Source organism: Coregonus lavaretus, assembly GCF_964263955.1.
Source record: "Coregonus lavaretus genome assembly, chromosome: 1".
Lineage (NCBI taxonomy): Eukaryota > Metazoa > Chordata > Actinopteri > Salmoniformes > Salmonidae > Coregonus > Coregonus lavaretus.
This window is the reverse complement of record NC_139988.1, coordinates 69,315,314-69,336,148: the sequence shown is the minus strand read 5'-3', so window position 1 is coordinate 69,336,148 and position 20,835 is coordinate 69,315,314. Positions and strand designations below refer to the sequence as shown.

At 42.6% G+C, this 20,835-nt stretch overlaps 1 protein-coding gene across 1 annotated transcript in view; it reads left to right on the top strand.

The window, feature by feature from the left end:
* The window catches only part of scn4aa (sodium channel, voltage-gated, type IV, alpha, a), a gene marked incomplete at its 5' end in the record, with an annotated part of 57,980 nt that overhangs the window by 18,268 nt on the left and 18,877 nt on the right, over positions 1-20,835 (top strand). Inside the window, 6 exons of the mRNA XM_084163315.1 lie at positions 17,117-17,548; positions 17,894-18,023; positions 18,452-18,606; positions 18,838-19,011; positions 19,306-19,428; positions 20,312-20,593. Coding sequence (XP_084019441.1) covers positions 17,117-17,548; positions 17,894-18,023; positions 18,452-18,606; positions 18,838-19,011; positions 19,306-19,428; positions 20,312-20,593 — 1,296 coding nt within the window. The remainder of the gene's footprint in view (positions 1-17,116; positions 17,549-17,893; positions 18,024-18,451; positions 18,607-18,837; positions 19,012-19,305; positions 19,429-20,311; positions 20,594-20,835) is intronic.

Genomic DNA, 20,835 nt, shown 5'->3' with positions numbered 1-20,835 from the left:
TGCGGTGGAAGGTGGCAGAGCTACAGTTGTGTTTGTCAGACCAGGAAACGTCCCGTAAATCGGTTTTCTTACGAAAATGTCCACAGAGTCCAAATGGTTTGGGCTAGAAACTATAATATGACCCACTATGGAAAGCTGAGACTCTTGAATACCAAGAGTGTGCAAAGCTGTCATCAAGGCAAAGGGTGGCTACTTTGAAGTATCTCAAATATATATTTGGATTTGTTTAACACTTTTTTGGTTACTACATGATTCCATATGTGTTATTTCATAGTTTTGATGTCTTCACTATTATTCTACATTGTTAAAAATTGTAAAAATACAGAAAAACCCTTGAATGAGTAGGTGTGTCCAAACTTTTGACTGGTCCTTTACATATCGGTTGTTTTGCTCTACGAAGCTCACAAGCCTCACAAGACTCGTCTGAATGTAACCTAGTACCAGGCTGAAAAATGTATGGAAGTGAATAGGGAAGATCCACATAAAATATATACGGGTCATTGCACTGTAAAATAATAGATATATATTTTTTCTCCTGAGCTTACTTACATCTCTCAGATATAGGATAGACACTTCAAAACAACACTTTTGCCAGACAGATTTTAAATCCATTAAGTATTTAGAAACATACAGCATCTCCGGTTAGCATTTCTTGGAGCATGTATCAATGATAGTGGAAACGGCTGGTGTTTAATGCTGTGCTCTTGAAAATGAAAATGTCCTACAAAACATCTCCAAAACATTTATTGTCTTTGGGAATTATACATATGAACTGATATTGTTAATCCTTAATATATTCTCTATCATATGTGTAAATGGTGTCTTATCTGGTTACGTAAAGACTGGCTGTTGTATGGAAGAATAAATAGATATTCAATGCGAGGGCACAATAAATCTTTTAAGTATAGTGAACATTCTAGAGATCCTAGATAATGCCTCTCAACAACACACACAGTCCCCAACTGTGAACATCTGTCACTACTGTCAACTTGTAAATCTCATTAACAGTTATCCGAAATCTCTGCAGACCTAACGATTATAGTATTGTAATGCTCAGTCAATCCAGGAGATATTGTGCACACAGCTGATAGCGAGTCTATTTCTGGCCCCCTAGAGACACCAAGAACAGACAGACACACTACATGGCCAAAAGTATGGGGACACCCCTTCAAATTAGTGGATTCGGCTATTTCAGCCACACCCGTTGCTGACAGGTGTATAAAATCAAGCACACAGCCATGCAATCTCCATTGACAAACATTGGCAGTAGAATGACCTTACTGAAGAGCTGTGACTTTCAACGTGGCACCATCATAGGATGCCACCTTTCCAACAAGTCAGTTTGTCAAATTTCTGCCCTGCTAGAGCTGCTCTGGTCAAATGTTAGTGCTGTTATTGTGAAGTGGAAACGTCTAGGGGCAACAACGACTCAGCCGCGAAGTGGTAGGCCACACAAGCTCACCGAACGGGACCGACGAGTGCTGAAGCACGTAGCGAGTAAAAATACATTTGACCTTTTGGAATTACCAATGAGGAGTTAATCAACACACCATATAAGAGTAGATAATACAGTGAGGGAAAAAAAGTATTTGATCCCCTGCTGATTTTGTACGTTTGCCCACTGACAAAGACATGATCAGTCTATAATTTTAATGGTAGGTTTATTTAATCAGTGAGAGACAGAATAACAACTAAAAAATCCAGAAAAACGCATGTCAAAAATGTTATGAATTGATTTGCATTTTAATGAGGGAAATAAGTATTTGACCCCTCTGCAAAACATGATTTAGTACTTGGAGGCAAAACCCTTGTTGGCAATCACAGAGGTCAGACGTTTCTTGTAGTTGGCCACCAGGTTTGCACACATCTCAGGAGGGATTTTGTTCCACACCTCTTTGCAGATCTTCTCCAAGTCATTAAGGTTTCGAGGCTGACGTTTGGCAACTCGAACCTTCAGCTCCCTCCACAGATTTTCTATGGGATTAAGGTCTGGAGACTGGCTAGGCCACTCCATGACCTTAATGTGCTTCTTCTTGAGCCACTCCTTTGTTGCCTTGGCCGTGTGTTTTGGGTCATTGTCATGCTGGAATACCCATCCACGACCCATTTTCAACGCCCTGGCTGAGGGAAGGAGGTTCTCACCCAAGATTTGACGGTACATGGCCCCGTCCATCGTCCCTTTGATGCAGTGAAGTTGTCCTGTCACCCCCAAAGCATAATGTTTCCACCTCCATGTTTGACGGTGGGGATGGTGTTCTTGGGGTCATAGGCAGCATTCCTCCTCCTCCAAACACGGCGAGTTGAGTTGATGCCAAAGAGCTCGATTTTGTTCTCATCTGACCACAACACTTTCACCCAGTTCTCCTCTGAATCATTCAGATGTTCATTGGCAAACTTCAGATGGCCCTGTATATGTGCTTTCTTGAGCAGGGGGACCTTGTGGGCGCTGCAGGATTTCAGTCCTTCACGGCGTAGTGTGTTACCAATTGTTTTCTTGGTGACTATGGTCCCAGCTGCCTTGATCATTGACAAGATCCTCCCTTGGGTTGATTCCTCACCGTTCTCATGATCATTGCAACTCCACAAGATGAGATCTTGCATGGAGCCCCAGGCAGAGGGAGATTGACAGTTATTTTGTGTTTCTTCCATTTGCGAATAATCGCACCAACTGTTGTCACCTTCTCACCAAGCTGCTTGGCAATGGTCTTGTAGCCCATTCCAGCCTTGTGTAGGTCTACAATCTTGTCCCTGACATCCTTGGGGAGCTCTTTGGTCTTGGCCATGGTGGAGAGTTTGGAATCTGATTGATTGATTGCTTCTGTGGACAGGTGTCTTTTATACAGGTAACAAACTGAGATTAGGAGCACTCCCTTTAAGAGTGTGGTCGTAATTTAAGCTCTTACCTGTATAAAAGACACCTGGGAGCCAGAAATCTTTCTGACTGAGAGGGGGTCAAATACTTATTTCCCTCATTAAAATGCAAATAAATTTATAACATTTTTGACATGCGTTTTTCTGGATTTTTTTCTTGTTTTTCTGTCTCTCACTGTTCAAATAAACCTACCATTAAAATTATAGACTGATAATTTCTTTGTCAGTGGGCAAACGTACAAAATCAGCAGGGGATCAAATACTTTTTTCCCTCACTGTATGTAATAAGAAGAGGGACTCCCATTTACAGTATTTGGAAACCCCAGAAGGAGGGATCTAGTTCTGCGCTAGACAGTACTTGAAACACCATAATGGTGCTTTCAATCTTTTCTGGGTTAGTTCTCCAGTCTTTGGCAAGGTGTTGCACAACTCTTGATTATGAGATGTTACAACATACCTTGTCATGTTTCAGAACACCTCAGGATGAACGTTTCAGTACACCTAAAATCTCTTCCAATACCCTCACAACCAACTGTTTCAATACTTCAGTAAAGTTAAGGTCTCGTCTCCTTTAGGGTGGTGGCAGCTCAGTTGCCACTAGATTTAGTGTTACAAGGCACTTCATTTTAACAGTGTAGTGTCTCGGTTTATATGCTGTTTGTCTGGAAGACACAGCAGCCATAGGCAGTGGGGGACTTGGACGGGGGTTGAGGGGGTGTGAGACACAAACAAATCTATGTTAGTGTTGGCACGGGCGCGAGTCCCCAGTGCTTTTGTTAGCTCGTCGAGATGAGAATAGCCATTTCCACTTGATTAATAACCACCAGAGAGAGGAAATGCATTTGGCCTCACGCCGCAAATATTGTGCTTGTGTGATCAGCTGCTAACAGCTCATCTGCATGTCCTTGTTCTGGAAGACGAGGAGTAATGTCAGGGACAGGGCCTCCCATCCTGCACGCCATCATAGGTGGAGTTGATTGTCTTAGCCGCCACTTGTGGTTCAATGCAATACCAAGGCATCTAAGCCAACCACTCAGTAGTATCGTGTCCCTCTACGAATCCCGTAATCATATTACACAATATTATAACATACCAGATATGAAACAATATACTATATTTTCATTTTTATTAGGGCTGTCAAACGATTTGCTGTGATTAATCGCAATTGAATTTGCTCAAAGTGAGCTGTAGATTAATAATAATTTATTTAACTTTAATTCACAAAGTGCATAAAAAGCAAAACAAACAACAAAAAACAAATGTACGATTTGTTATACAAAAAATCTTACAATAATATTTTTTCTAAAGTGTCGGGTAGCATAATTAGGTAAATTCATAAAGAACATTTTATTTAACCTCAATGTAGGGTGTCCAATCAAAAGTGCATATTTTGACCAATGGGTAAAATAATAGGTCATTTGTGTATATAGTGCTCTAAGAAAACCAATGGTCCAAACCTCATGTCTCTATCATAATCCGTTCAAAAGTTATTGGAGTGTTTACCCTTGTAGGATGGCCAGAATTATGGTGATTAAATCAATGGCGGCCAGAGGAAAAAAAGTGTCAGCTAGGCTGGATTCTGTGAAAGAATTAAGGCTACTGGATACCTGACATACTTACTTTCCCGATGAACTCCTCTTTCTTCTTGAATTCACAGGACATAAAACAATAAGGAGGTAAGACAGACGTCGATTTTGAGACATGACATGTAGTATTTTTATATTTTAGTATAAGTTTTTCATATTAATTAGAAATTCCTGTTCTTTTTTTGAATATTTCTCACAAAAACAAGTAACTCTGTGAAATGGCAATGGAGCACTAAGTGTATACCAAGCTTTTTATTTTCAAAGCCTTTTACATTTAATTCAGCTTGTGTCATGGTAATTTAGCTTTTTGTTACCAGCATAAAACAACTTTGAAGATGACCACCACAAAATGTAAAATCTTCAAAAGTTGTTACGAGTAGCCGGCACCTCTATGTCAACAGTGCTTGTTGCTTATTATGGGATGGATTAGGTTACGAAATCAGACTTTTTGGATATAATCTTAATGATATGTTAGAGGAAGAACCCACTGAACGATTCAGAACATGAATAATCATATTTGCCTTGTTAAAATGTATTTTATAACATAAGGAAGTTAAATTTCATCACCAAAGTGTGTTTTCACCACCTCTGGGTAGAGTTGGTGGACACCCTACTCAATGTCAACTTGTTTTTACATTGCATTGTAGATTTTATCTGTATAGATTATGTATTTTGGATGTTTTCAGTGTATTTTCAACGCTTTCAGACAATGCGATTAATCATGATAAAAAATAATTTATGCACTTAAATGATAAAAAGTTTAGTTAAAATCCTTGAGAGTCTGTTGACGCACTCATGCGTCAATCTAAGTAACATAGAAAAATCTCCATCAAAATCTGTCAGTTTAAGGCTGCAGGGCTGCTTCTCAATCCACCGCATCCGCCTATGTCAGCCTTCCGCATCTGCTGTGGAAGGTTGCCGAGCTACAGCGGTGTTTGTCAAATGCAATATCAAAGAATTTTGTAAAAAAATAAAAGATACCAAAAGGGTTCCTAAAATTATAAATCAAATACCTAAATGATCCATGGTATGACCATCTTAAAAACATTCCATATGTTAGCTTAGAGGTTTTAACTGATTAATTGTGACAGCCCTACATTTTTATATACTGTATATACAGTATAACATGTGGGGCATACAGTACATTAAACAATAGATAAAGCTCATGAAGCTAGTAGGCTTTCAAGCAGTATTAACTAAAAAGCAGGCCTTAATTTGCATAAAAAACAAGTGCACAAAAGGTGCAAACAAGGACGTGTCAATTAACAACTACATGAAACATCAAGAACACTGATCAATGAATCAAAATGGCTGTTTGACTAGGACATCAGTGGCCGAAATGGTACCCAAAACAAATGTTTTTATTAAGTGAATTCAAGTTACGTTTTTATTGTCATGTGCACTAGTACAGTGAAATGCATTTGTTGCTTGTACTTTCCCAACAATGCAGTAGTGCAAAAAAAAAGTCAAGTTGAACAAAAACACACAAGAAATATAATTGCTTTTCTGTTTCCTTCTTCAACGTGATAACATTTTGTACTCACGTTTTCATTGACGCATACTTTCTTGGATTGTTTTGGAGAGTTTCATCTGAGCGTTTGGTGTGCTCTTACCTGTCTGGGTTCGTGAAGGATCCGAATACAGGGGATGTGCCTGGAAACTTGCCTGTTTTTATACTTGACCAAAGAGTTTGTAAGAGGGCACACCTGCCACGATTGCCCTCTCTCCACCTCCATGCCTCAGAATGGGGGAATTCTGAACAGTACGGCAGCAAAATGTTTGAAGTTCACATTTTGCCTTTATTAGAAACAGTTGTTTTCTGATATGGGGGCCCACGTTCCTTACATGGTACGTAGCTGGGTGGTTGAGTGGGTAATGTTCTAAACAGAATTTGCCGTCTTACTGCCTCAGCAGTCGGGGGTTCAATTCCCGCTTCCACCTGTCCAACTTTCACTCCTTCTCTGTCTCATCCTGTTTATAATCTGTCTAAACAAAGCACAAAAAATAGTGGAATTTCACAAAAAATATTCAGACTTCAGATAAGTTGATTTAACATGTCATTTAAAAAAAATTGACTTGAGTCCATGTTAAGTCTACTTATCTCAAGTCTGAATCGGGCCCCATGTGTTCAGTGTAACAAGGTTTGGTTCAGCACACCAGTTTATTCCTGTGGAATAAGGCAGTCTTTTGACAAGCAGGAGACCTGGGTTCACATCCACCTCCTCACATGAAAACCAGTGATGAAGGCCCACTTTACACGTCACCTCATGTTACCTCTGCTATAACTTACATAACCCTTGTATGAGAGACACAGTCTGCCAAAACATATTGTTTGAGTTTTGATGCTGCCTTGTACCTGCACTAAAACCCCCAAAAGTGTTTTCACAAGCCGGGGGGGGGGGGGGGGGGCTTCTATCTATTTAAGTCAAATGACTTGAGCCAGCAAACAGTGGTTCTGACCTTGGGTATATGCTAAGACCCAGCTCAAGTGAGCCCCCTGGCACGGACGGAACAAACACGGACAGCTGAGCGGCGCACAGCGAGAGGGGCTCAGGGATCAGATCCAAGAGAGAGACGTCTGCAGAATGCATCACTAATTGATAGGGAAGGTAATCAAATGTCCCATCGCATGAACACGTGCTATATGGAATATGGGGGATGTTCCTTTGAGTACAGTTGCGACTTACGAGTATAGTAACGATGGGCCGCTCTGAGTGGCAGCCTACAATTTATTTTATGGTTGGTCATCATCTCGATTTGAACTCTTTATTGTCTTCTCCCCTCTAGCCCGTTTCTCCCCCGACGTCTCTCCTCCAAGCCCTGTATTTTCTCCAAGAGACTATTTCTACCATTCTCAGTCCAGTCCCCCCCCCCCAGTCCTTTTTTTCTTCGTGGCGTTATATTAGCCCCAAGTTAGACCTTTGCCAGCCCTATGTCTCAACGCACTGTGTGATTCCCTCCACAGCCCTATCCACCGCTACCATAGCCCTTAATTTCTAGCCCTTTCACTGGGCCAGTTTTCGAGCCCCTCATCTCTGCCTTTACCCCCATTTACCACCTGTCCAGCTGATCCCCTAGGCCTTGTGTTTCTGCCCCTCTCAGCCCTTTCCCAGTACCTCCGGCTGATTCACAGCTCCTTACAGAGGAATGAGAGAGATGTGAGAGATCAGCCTTGCCCAGTCCACCATGTAACCATGATCTAAATCTTAATCTGGGAAATAGGAACCCAGATATGGACTAACAGGGTTTAGACACTAAAGATAGCCACCTCCACAAGAGCCGCAGACAACATAATATTGATGCGCCGTCACCACAGAACGACATCAACTTTATATGCGTTATGTATATGAGAAGCCCGGGTTTATGATTAAACAGATTAACTTTATTTTACTGCACGAGGCTTGGTGACACAGTTGTCTTGCTGACGCACGTGACTCCCAAACGTTCCTGTTTGGGAGGCACGTTAAAATAGTGTATGGTTTGCTTCTCTTCATTATCTCTGTCTCTCTCTTTCCCAATTTAGAGTATGTTTTACATTAACATTTTAGTCATTTAGCAGATGCTCTTATCCAGAGCGACTTACAGTTAGTGCATTCATCTTAAGATAGCTAGGTGGGACAACCACATATCACAGTCATAGTAAGTATATAGTATTTTTCATCAATAAAGTAGCTATCAGCAAAGTCAGAGCTAGTTTAAAAAAAAGGTTAAGTGCGCGTGTGATGGGTGATTTGAAGGAGTCAGGCGCAGGAGGGTAAATCACAAAATACAGAGTTTATTCCGGAATACAGAGTTACGCAGGATAGCGTCAAACAGTCCAGTGCGCAAAACAGGCGCACTGGAACAAAACAGTGTGTGTAATAGACAAGACAAAACAAATGGAATGATGAGATGAGATGCGGCAGTGGCTAGAAGGCCGGTGACAACGAACGCCAAAGCCTGCCCGAACAAGGAGAGGAGGCAGCTTCGGAGAAAGTCGTGACAGAGTGTTAGTTCACAAAAGACAATATTTTAAGATACTCTTTGAAGAGGTAGGGTTTCAGATGTTTTCGGAAGATGGGCAGGGACTCTGCTGTTCTAGCTTCAGGGGAAAGCTGGTTCCACCATTGGGGTGCCAGGACAAAGAAGAGCTTGGACTGGGCTGAGCGGGGAAAGCAAACCCCTGCAACTTATCCAGAATGCTGCAGCCTGCCTGGTCTTCAACCTTCCCAAGTTCTCCCATGTCACCCCGCTCCTCCTCACACTCCACTGGCTTCCAGTCGAAGCTCGCATCCACTACAAGACCATGGTAGTTGCCTACGGAGCAGCCCCTTCCTACCTTCAGTGTATGCTCAAACACTACACCCCAACCCGAGCACTCAGTTCTGCCACCTCTGGTCTCTTCCAGAGGTGGCCCCTTCTCAAAGAATGCCTTTCGTGAACTAACACTCGCACCTAACTTTTACTAGCTCTGACTTTGCTGATAGCTAGCTACTTTGAGGAAAAATGTACTTACTATGACTGTCATATGTGGTTGTCCCATTTAGCTATCTTAAAATGAATGCACTAACTGTAAGTAGCTCTGGATGAGAGCATCTACTAAATAACTAAAATGTCAATGTCAAACTATTCTAAAGTGGGAAAGAGAGAGAGATAATGAAGAGAAGCAAAGCTAAGCTATTTTGACTTTCCGTTTGGGAGGCACATGCATCACCAAGGCAACTGCGTCACCAAGCCTCTTGCTGGAAAATAAAGTTAGTCTGTTTAATCATAAACCCGGGCGTCTCATATACACTACCGTTCAAAAGTTTGGGGTCACTTAGAAATGTCCTGTTTTTGAAAGAAAAGCAATTTTTTTGTCCATTAAAATAACATCAAATTGATCAGAAATACAGTGTAGACATTGTTAATGTTGTAAATGGCTATTGTAGCTGTAAACGGCTGATTTTTTATGGAATATCTACATAGGCGTACAGAGGCCCATTGTCAGCAACCATCAGTCCTGTGTTCCAATGGCACATTGTGTTTGCTAATCCAAGTTTATCATTTTAAAAGGCTAATTGATCATTAGAAAACCCTTTTGCAATTATGTTAGCACAGCTGAAAACGGTTGTACTGATTAAAGAAGCAATAAAACTGGCCTTCTTGAGACTAGTTGAGTATCTGGAGCATCAGCAATTGTGGGTTCGATTACAGGCTCAAAATGGCCAGAAACAAATAACTTTCTTCTGAAACTTGTCAGTCTATTCTTGTTCTGTGAAATGAAGGCTATTCCATGCGAGAAATTGCCAAGAAACTGAAGATCTCGTACAACGCTGTGTACTACTCCCTTCACAGAACAGCACAAACTGGCTCTAACCATAATAGAAAGAGGAGTGGGAGGACCCGGTGCACAACTGAGCAAGAGGACAAATACATTACAGTGTCTAGTTTGAGAAACAGACGCCTCACAGGTCCTCAACTGGCAGCTTCATTAAATAGTACCCGCAAAACACCAGTCTCAACGTCAACAGTGAAGAGGCGACTCCGGGATGTTGACCTTCTAGGCAGAGTTGCAAAGAAAAAGCCATCTCAGACTGGCCAATAAAAATAAAAGATTAAGATGGGCAAAAGAACACAGACACTGGACAGAGGAAGATTGGAAAAAAAGTGTTATGGACAGACGAATCGAAGTTTGAGGTGTTCGGATCACAAAGAAGAACATTTGTGAAACACAGACCAAATGAAAAGATGCTGGAGGAGTGCTTGATGCCATCTATCAAGCATGGTGGAGGCAAGGTAATGCTATGGGGGTGCTTTGGTGGTGGTAAAGTGGGAGATTTGTACAGGGTAAAAGGGATCTTGAAGAAGGAAGGCTATCACTCCATTTTGCAACACCATGCCATACCCTGTGGACGGCGCTTGATTGGAGCCAATTTCCTCCTACAACAGGACAATGACCCAAAGAACAGCTCCAAACTATGCAATAACTATTTAGGGAAGAAGCAGTCAGTTGGTATTCTGTCTATAATGGAGTGGCCAGCACAGTCACCGGATCTCAACCCTATTGAGCTGTTTTGGGAGCAGCTTGACCGTATGGTACGTAAGAAGTGCCCATCAAGCCAATCCAACTTGTGGGAGGTGCTTCAGGAAGCAAAGGGTGAAATCTCTTCAGATTATCTCAACAAATTGCTGCAAATGGAGGATTCTTTGACGAAAGTTTGAAGGACACAATTATTATTTAAATAAAAAATCATTATTTCTAACCTTGACTACATTTCCTATGCATTTTGCTATATTTCCTATTCAAACTCATTTCATGTATGTTTTCATGGAAAACAAGGACATTTCTAAGTGACCCCAAACTTTTGAACGGTAGTGTACATAATACATATAATGTTGATGTCATTCTGTGGTGAGGATCACTGGTGGAAAAAGTACCCAATTGTCATACTTGAGTAAAAGTAAAGGAACCTTAATAGAAAATGACTCAAGCAGGGGCGGCCTGTTCAATAGGGCGATATGGGCGACGCACTGCCAAACGGGAAAAGGAAGGGATTTTTTTTCTAATCAATTATATCACGGCAACAGTAGTTATCAGTGTTGTAATCTATACGTCTGATCTGCCACAGTGCCACACTGCCACTAAATGTCGAATCAGGCTAAAGTCGTGCTTCAAATGCCCCCCCCCCCCTTTTGGGGCGATTTCAGTCAGGTTGAAAATCGCCCAGAAGTCTGTCATAGACTCCCATGTAAAATCTATTTTTTTCAAATTTCAGAGCCTTCAATACAATCTCAATGGGTGTCTGTGGGCTTGCACTTACGCGCTTTCGTCATACGTTACGTAACCATGAACGTAACTGAGAAAAGAGCGGATTGTTTGAAAGAAGTTCCTTTTTGTCGGCGAACAAATGAAGATAAATTGGCAACGAAACAATTAGGACCTCCCAGACCAAATTTAATAATTCAACAGGTTTCTACTAAAGGCGGAAAGTCCTACACCCGAGGATTTTCCAAAAATTGGTACGAACGAAAAAAGACATTGCCACTCACTCAACTGGATGAGGGATACAGGCTAGCTGTCCGCCGCCACAACGATGAGGTTAGTGTTGATAATCACAAGTTTACTGGAGAACTGAGACCAAGTAGAGACTTTGGACAGGGTGGATATGGTATAATAAAGGCAGTTTATTCAGAGGTAAAGATATCTGGAATCGCGTTCACGGACCCGTTCGTCAAACTCTTAGGGAGCTATAAATTAAGCCCCATTACTTACCATATCAGATAAGAGAAATTGCTGCAGCTACATATATTTTACATCCTGGCCCTACATAGTTCACTATTTGCATCACTTACCAAAATATTACATGTGGTCATATATGCTTGGAAAGTGGAGATGCCATAGAACGTCAAAAAAGTAAACATTGCTGGAGACACATTGCCGTTTTGGAGAAGACATCGCGTTTGCTAGCGAAGAGATTTGTTGTGGCAAATGAACTTGGGCTGGGAATTGCCAGGAACCTCACGATAAGATATATGCATCAGCATTGCGAGTCTCATGATTCTATACGTATTGCGATTCGATACTGTGATTTTATTGCGCACCATATGTCTGTTGCAGAGGGATCAGAAAGCCATGAGAACGAGTTTTGATCAGTCATGGAAATAAAAGTGCTGAAAACAAATTGGCTCCCAATGTGAAAAGATTGAGAACAAGCTATGAAGGAACAATAATGGTGTTTTGGTGCAGGTACAGCCAACTAGCGCTAAAATATTGCGATATTGTCAATACAGTATATCGTAAAGTATCACTATGTAACTCGATTTCTTTCACCCCAATCCCTCAAATTAACGGTAAATAACTGAATTGTTTGCCCCACATTTAGCTAAGATGATTAGCTAGCCAGCTAAAAGGTTTTATTTAGTTAGCAGTCGCATCTACAATAGTTTACTGTCAATAACATGTCTCCAAAAATGACGTGGTGTCTCCAATTGTGTTGACATTTTACAATTGCGATGCGCATCCATGAGTATCCACTTTCTGTAGCTCAGCTGGTAGAGCATGGTGCTTGTAACGCCAAGGTAGTGGGTTCGATCCCCGGGACCACCCATACACAAAAATGTATGCACGCATGACTGTAAGTCGCTTTGGATAAAAGCGTCTGCTAAATGGCATATTATTATTATTATTATTATTATCTGAAGAGAGCCCCGAAACATTGTGTGCAGACATTTTATGCAATAAATGAAGTAGGTTGAATCTAGTAGTTCTGATCTTCTGATTGGTCCTGATGAGTTGGGCGAGGTCCCCTCCAGGCTACTGTCACTGTTGCATTGGCTCTGAGTCGGGTTCTCTGTCTTCAAATGTTCAGCCTAAGAGAGAGGATTTTTGTGTGTGTGTGTGTGTGTGTGTGTTTAACAGTGATGATGTGTGTGTGTGTGTGTGTGTTTAACAGTGATGATGTGTGTGTGTGTGTGTGTGTTTGTGTGTGTGTGTGTCCTCAGAGCAAGAACTCGTGAGTTGGAAGAACTGAGAGGCCTATGGCGTGGGTGTTGTCCTTGGCCACCTGCTGACAAGGCTGACAAGATAGGACCCTTTTGTCCATTGTTATTGGATAGGAACAGAACTTATAACCAGCTCCTGACCTAAATAGTTCTTAGCACAACATTTTACTCAACATATCATATTCCATATTCACTATAACAAATATATTTACTACGACATTAGCAAGAACCGCCACATCCTCAGCCGGCTAATCCAGTGTGTGAAGTTTTGCGGAGTGTTTGAGTTAGCTTTGCGAGGCAAAGATGAAACTGAGGGCTCCACCAACCCTGGTAAGCCAACACTTTTGAGATCAGTCAATAAATGCTTCTGGTATTGACTTATATGCTGCCCCTGTCTTCATGTTGTTGCTGGACATATCTTTTTTAAAATGTGTGTAGGTCACCTAAATCATAAGAAAAATTGCCCCTCCTGAGAATTTTTTCAGGAGCCGCCACTGGACTCAAGTAAAAGTGAAAGTCACCCAGTAAAATACTACTTGAGTAAAAGTCTAAAAGTGTTTGGTTTTAAATATACTTAAGTATCAGAAGTAAATGTAATTGCTGAAATATACTTAAGTATCAAAGTAAAAGTACAAGTATAAATCATTTCAAAGTCCTTATATTAAGCAAACCAGGCCTCATAATTGTCTTGTTTTTTTTAATTTACGGATAGCCAGTGGCACACTCCAACACTTAGACATCATTTACAAATTAAGCATGTGTTTAGTGAGTCTGTCAGATAAGAGGCAGTAGGGAAGACCAGGGATGTTCTCTTAATAAGTGTGTGAATTGAAGACCATTTTCTTGTCCTAATCATTCAAAATGTAACGAGGGTGTATCGAGGGTGTCAGGGAAAATGTATGGAAGTAAAAGTAAAAGTTGTAAAGTAAAGTATAGATACCCCAAAAAACTACTTAAGTAGTACTTTCAAGGATCTTTACTTAAGTACTTTACACCACTGATGGTGACGGCGCATCAATATTATGTTGTCTGCGGCTCTTGTGGAGGGGGTGGGAGGGCCAAGAGACCAGAGGTGGCAGAACGGAGTGCTCGGGTTGGGGTGTAGGGTTTGAGCATAGCCTGAAGGTAGGAAGGGGTCAGTTCCTCTTGCTGCTCTGTAGGCAACTACCATGGTCTTGTAGTGGATGCGAGCTTCGACTGGAAGGCAATGGAGTGTGAGGAGGAGCGGAGTGACATGGGAGAATTTGGGAAGGTTGAACACAAGGCGTGCTGCAGCGTTCTGAATAAATTGCAGGGATTTGATGGCACAAGCGGGGAGCCCAGCCAACAGTTAGTTGCAGTAGTCCAGGCGGGAGATGACAAGTGTCTGGATTAGGACCTGTGCCGCTTCCTGTGTGAGGTAGGGTCATATTCTATGGATGTTGTAGAGCATGAATCGGCAGGAGTGAGTCACTGCTTTGATCTTTACAGAAAATGACAGGGTGTTGTCCAGGGTCACGCCAAGGTTCTTTGCACTCTGGAAGGGGGACACGTGGAGTTGTCAACCGTGATGGAGAGGTCTTTGAGTGGGCAGGCCTTCCCCGGGAGGAAGAGCAGCTCCGTCTTGTCGAGGTTGAGCTTGAGGTGGTGGGCCGACATCCAAGCTGAGATATCTGCTAGGCACGCATAGATATGTGTCTCCACTTGGGTGTCAGAAGGTGGGAAGGAGAAAAGTAATTGAGTGTCATCCGCATACTAATGATAGGAGAGACAATGTGAGGATATGACGGAGCTGAGTGACTTGGTGTGTAGAGAGATAAGGAGAACCGAGCCCTGGAGGACACCAGTCGTGAGAGTACATGGTGCAGACAGATCCTCTCCATGTCACCTGGTAGGAGCGGCCTGCCAGGTAGGATGCAATCCAAGAGTGTGCAGTGCCTGAGACGCCCAGCCCTGAGAGGGTGGAGAGGAGGATCTGATGGTTCATGGTGTCGAAAACAGCGGATAGATCTAGGAGAATGAGAACAGAGGATAGATATTTAGCTTTGGCGGTGCAGAGAGCAGTGTTGTGGTAGGTCTCGAGACCACATTTTGAGTCTTGTTTCTGTGTTGGATACATTTGTACTTGGTCTTGACTCGGTCACGGACAGTGAGGACTTGTAATTTCTTCCCGAGACCAGCGGAGTAAAAAACTCATAATTATCAGATTCCATTCAGTAAGCGCATAAAACCGCTTCACCAGGCCAAATATATACACTCCTTTCTTGAAACATTAATACCTGCAGTCTTTATATGTATTATAGACATGTTTGCGCAGTGGCGAACCTATTGGACCTAGGCCTTCAGTTTGGACCTTCAATTTGTGGACTTAGAACATCACATTTCTGAGGGGGAAAAAAAGAAAAAGAAGGGATTTAGAGATTGCAAATCTGAAGGATATATAGGAAAACTAATTTTATAAAACATAAGAAAACATAGGATATCTCACATTTACTTCGCTGGGCAGGCCGTTTGGGATTTTCTTTAGCAAAATTGAGTATACCCACTTCTCCAGGCACCACTACATCACTGCATAGGGCTGATGGAAAGACCGCAGTCACACACAGCATGATGTTAAAGGATAAGCAGTCCATTCACTCTGACATAATAAGCCAGTAGGTCCCAATCATAAGAATACAAAAACACAACCATGAGGCTAAGCATTTCTTAATCGAAATGTACAACTATTACTACCCATTGCAAAAAACATTTCACGTTTAGCAAACAAAGTAACCGGTGACCTAAAGTTTAAAAGCAACAAATGTTTCACACATAAGTCATTTTCAAAGAGATGGCTAACAACAGCAAGCGAGGTGCAATAAAAAACACAGTTCCTCTCACCAGATGATGATGATCATTTGAAACATAACTTCTTGTTGAAAGTTATTCTTGAAAAGGGAGAAGCTAACAAATTAGCAACAACACCCTCTTCCATAACACCTGCTGCAGCCACTGCAAACTAGCCTACTAGACTGTGGAAAAACTACTGCTCGCTATTACGCAGTGACCTATTGGCCTTTGAGAAGGCAGAAGTTTCCATACGTTTTTTGTAAAAATGGTTCCACCCATTACAAGTCAAAATGTGATTGGTTGTGTCCACTGTCACTCCAAAATGTTGCCCTAATACAGTTGAATGGCAGATGCCTTCTATCTAGCTTCTGGTGGCCTAGCCAATGGCTGAATTTATCTCCCCGAGAGACCACTTTTTATCTCTTCAGTGTTAACCCTTTCCTTTCCAACAAAAACTGAAGAAATTAAATCAGAACATAATTGAAAATAATAATGTAATTAGAATTATTATTATTATTTTATAAATCCTTAGCCCTTCTCATTGTTCCCCACTGTGTTTGGGTTAGTAATAATTTGTTGTGTGGCTCTAATTTCCCTCAGCATGCAAAATAGCGAGAGAGTTGGTCAGAGACAGCACGCTCAAGTGTTTTGGAAAGAAAAGAAAGAAGGGATACCGGTCTGTAGTTTTTTATGTCAGATGAGTCGAGTGTTGGTTTCTTGAGGAGGGGATTGACTCAGGCCATTTTGAAGTCAGAGGGGACGCAGTCAGTGGTCAGGGATGAGTTGATGATGGAAGTGAGGAATGGGAGAAGGTATCCAGAGATGGTCTTGAGGAGGAGATGGGGTTGAGCGAGCAGGTTGTCGGGCGGCCGGATCTCACTAGTTGCAGGATTTCATCTGGAGAGAGAGGGGAGAAAGAGGTCAAGGCGTAGGGCAGATCTGTGTGAGTGGGATCAGTGGACTCAATAGGCTGAGTTAATGAGGAGCGGATGTCATCAACCTTCTTTTCAAAGTGGTTGACAAAGTTGTCTGCAGAGAGGGAGGAGGGATGGGGAGGGGGTGGAGGATTAAGGAGGGAGGAGAAGGTGGAAAAGAGTTTCCTAATGTTAGAGGCAGAAGCTTGGAATTTAGAGTGATAGAAAGTGCCTTTAGCAGCGGATACAGAGGAAGAGAAGGTAGAGAGGATGGAGTGGAAGGATGATCGGTCCTCTGGAAGTTTAGTTTTCCTCCATTTGAAATGTGTCTTTTGGCTGTCTTTTTATTCTCCCAGGACAACTCACTCATACAAACACGCAAGAGGCTGGGAGTAGCTGGGAGTAAAGTAGGGTCAGATTCCCCACACTGCCATCTAACCTTCAAAGCTAACTGCCACCTCTATCTCCCTGTAGGTGCTGAACCTCTTCCTGGCCTTGCTGCTCAGCTCGTTCAGTGGAGACAACCTGTCCAGTGATGACGACGGTGAGATGAACAACCTCCAGATCGCCATTGGCAGGATCAACTGGGGCATCGACTGGGTGAAAGCCTTTGTCCGCCACATGGTCCTGCAGCTACTGGGCAAAAATGCCACCGGGGACAAGGAAGGGGGCGAGGGGATCGAAGGAAACCCAGAAAAGGAGGCCTTTGCACTAAACCACTTAGACGCGTGCCAGGATTCCAAGATGGCCGACGAGATGACCAACTGTGTGGACGGGTTTCAGGCAGATGCCGAAATGAGCCTCAATGTGCCTATCGCCCAGGGGGAGCCGGACTTTGAGAATGATGATGATGACAGTGGGTCTTTTATATCAGATGAAGAAAATGGACATGGTGATCACTTAAAGGTACAGTATGATGGCAAACTGAAGACAGTAATTGTACTCTGCTTTGTCTATAAACTAATAATTATCAGTTAATAAACTACTTATAAACCCTTCATAAATCTTTTTAAGTATACCATGTAAATTGTTACCTGGATATTTAAGCAAACAAGTACAAGAATCAGGACAAATCTCAGTTTTTTAAAGACAGCTTGTGGTCGTAGGACATTCATCCTAGAATTACTTGGTGGTTCTCTTCAATCCGAGTTCACATTCCTACATGAGTTAGATTTCTCCTCTCTCTCCTATCCTGAAGTTGTGGCTGGCATTTTGTCTCAGTCACTCAGTTTCTCTCCTCCCTATCCATAGTTGTTGGGTGCAGTGGGTGATGAGTCCTCGGTGTGCAGCACAGTAGACTATGTACCTGAACCAGAGCCGGTGGAAGAGGAGGAAGAGGAGGAGCCAGAGCCAGAGGAACCAGAAGCTTGCTTCACTGATGGTACACAGGAAATACTGTCCCTTGCTTTAATAGATCTGGGTTGGGTTTCCTGATTTTCATGGTCTTTACAATGTATTGTTACTAAATTACAAAAATGTATCAAGTGTTTGATGTCTAATTTACTTGTGGAAATATCTGTCAACTTTGTCCCATATCACACACATTGGCACATCAGCATTCACAGAGAGAGAGTTACTATATTATATTTCATGTAAGATGGGATCAAACAGTTTGGAGTCACGTCTTAATAACATCAGTAAAGTGATTGCCGTGATTCGTCACGTCTTTTATTTGCTGGATTGTCCAACTCACTCATGATGTGGCTAGACTGTAGGCTATGCTACACAGACAGCACCTCAGGGGCAAGTGAAACAGTCCAAGTAAAGCATACAAAAACACCATGTTGACATTTCTCTCTCTCTCTTCAGGCTGTATTGCGCGATGGCCGTGTCTGACATTTGACGTCTCTCAGGGCAGAGGCAAGAAGTGGTGGAACCTCCGCAGGACCTGTTTCACCATCGTGGAACACGACTACTTTGAGACCTTCATAGTCTTCATGATCCTCCTAAGCAGTGGAGCTCTGGTGAGTGAGTCCCTGGTCATTGACTTATTTACAGTTGATACTCCATTACCGAGCTATTCGACTTTTGTCCTGTTGACCTTGGATATTATCAGAGCTGGCTCACCTGAAAAATTATTATATTCAGAAAGTGTTACTTCATAGTTATATATATTTTTTATTTCTGTTTATAACATTCTCTGGGAAGGCCACTAGTTATATTGAGATCCATTTTCTTTGGCTCACTTCTGATAGGCTTTTGAGGATATTTACATTGAGAGGCGAAGAACTATCAAAATCATCCTGGAGTATGCAGATAAAGTCTTCACCTATGTCTTTATCATTGAGATGCTCTTAAAATGGGTGGCGTACGGCTTCAAGACCTACTTCACCAACGCTTGGTGTTGGCTGGACTTCCTAATTGTGGATGTAAGTTTCCATTGAATTGTTTTTGGTGTGATATTTACACCGAATGAATAGTGGGTAAAGCAATGTTACAACTATTATCACTGTTGTGGGTGAGCTCAATAATACATGTATGTGAAAATCAAGGAAGACATTGACATTTGTGTTACCTTGTATTCTCCGCAAGTAATTGATATTTGTCTTATCCTGCTTGTCAGAAAATACAAGAAAGACCTTACATTTGTAAGATTTTCTTCATTCATACAAGCATATAACGGGTTGTTGGGTGACTACAATGAAGTTACAATCCTGCCTCAGGTTTCCTTAGTCACTTTAGGAGCTAACTGGATGGGCTACTCTGAACTTGGACCAATCAAGTCTCTTAGAACACTCAGGGCTCTAAGGCCGCTTCGAGCCCTGTCAAGATTTGAGGGAATGAGGGTGAGCAACTGATTCAAACCTATCAGTACATACACACTTAAATAGCCACGCAGATACAGAAAGACACAGATCGACAGACACACCGACAGAAACGCTGATACAGACAATCCTAAACACATACACACACTGACAGTGACACGTCTCTGACAGTGACGTGTTGTGACAGAGATGACTGTGGTTAGCTATGACTATTGCAATGGAGGTGATGTAAGTGGTCATGACTGACTATTATGATGTAGGTGGCGTTAGTGGTCATCACTGACTATTGTGACGGAGGTGACTATTGTGACAGAAGTGACTTTTTGTCATGACTGACTATTGTGACAGAGGTGATGTTAGTGGTCATGACCGACTATTTTGACTGCAGAGAGCATGACTTACTATTGGAACAGTGGTGACTGCAGTGGTCATGACTGACTACTGTGACAGAGGTGGCGTTAGTGGTCATGACTGACTATTTTGACTGCAGGGAGCATGTCTTACTATTGGGACGGAGGTGACTGCAGTTGTCATAAATTACTATTGTAACATAGGTGACTTTAGTGGTCTTGACTGCACTGTGTCCTATCTATGGGGGGGGGCATGTGGTGGTGAATGCTACATCACTGATTATTGTGAGGGAAGTGGCATAAGTGGCCATGACTGACTATTGTGACTGAAGTGACTTTATTTTCATGACTGACTATTGTGACGGAGGTGATGTTAGTGGTCATGACTGACTATTGTGACGAAGGTGGCTTTAACGGTCATGACTGACTATTTTGACTGCAGGGAGCATGACTTACTATTGGGGCGGCAACGACTGCAGTGGTCATGACTGACTATTGTAACGGAGGTGACTTTAGTGGTCTTGACTGCACTGTGTCCTGTCTATGGGAGGAAGGTGGTGGTAAACGCTCTTGTCGGCGCCATCCCCTCCATCTTCAACGTGCTGCTGGTGTGCCTCATCTTCTGGCTCATCTTCAGCATCATGGGGGTCAACCTGTTTGCCGGAAAGTTCTACCGCTGCATCAACACCACCACGGAGGAGCTGTTCCCCATCACCGAGGTCAACAACAGGAGTGACTGCCTTGCCCTGCAGCACGCCACCCAGGAAGCCCGCTGGGTCAATGTCAAGGTCAACTACGACAACGTGGGCTTGGGCTACCTCTCTCTGCTGCAAGTGGTGAGGCCCAGGGTTTCTGAGATGCATGGGTGTTGAGGGCTGGCTCTCAAGCTGTGGCCCAACCCTCCTCCTGGAGAGCTACCCTTCCTCCTTCAGGCTTTTGCTCCAACCCTACTCTAGCACACCTGATTCTACTAATTAGCTGCTCACCAGGAAATCGATTAACTGAATCAAGTGCGTAACAACAGGTTTGGAGCAAATGCCTGCAAACCCAGTAGCTCTGAAGGAGGAGACTTGGCCAC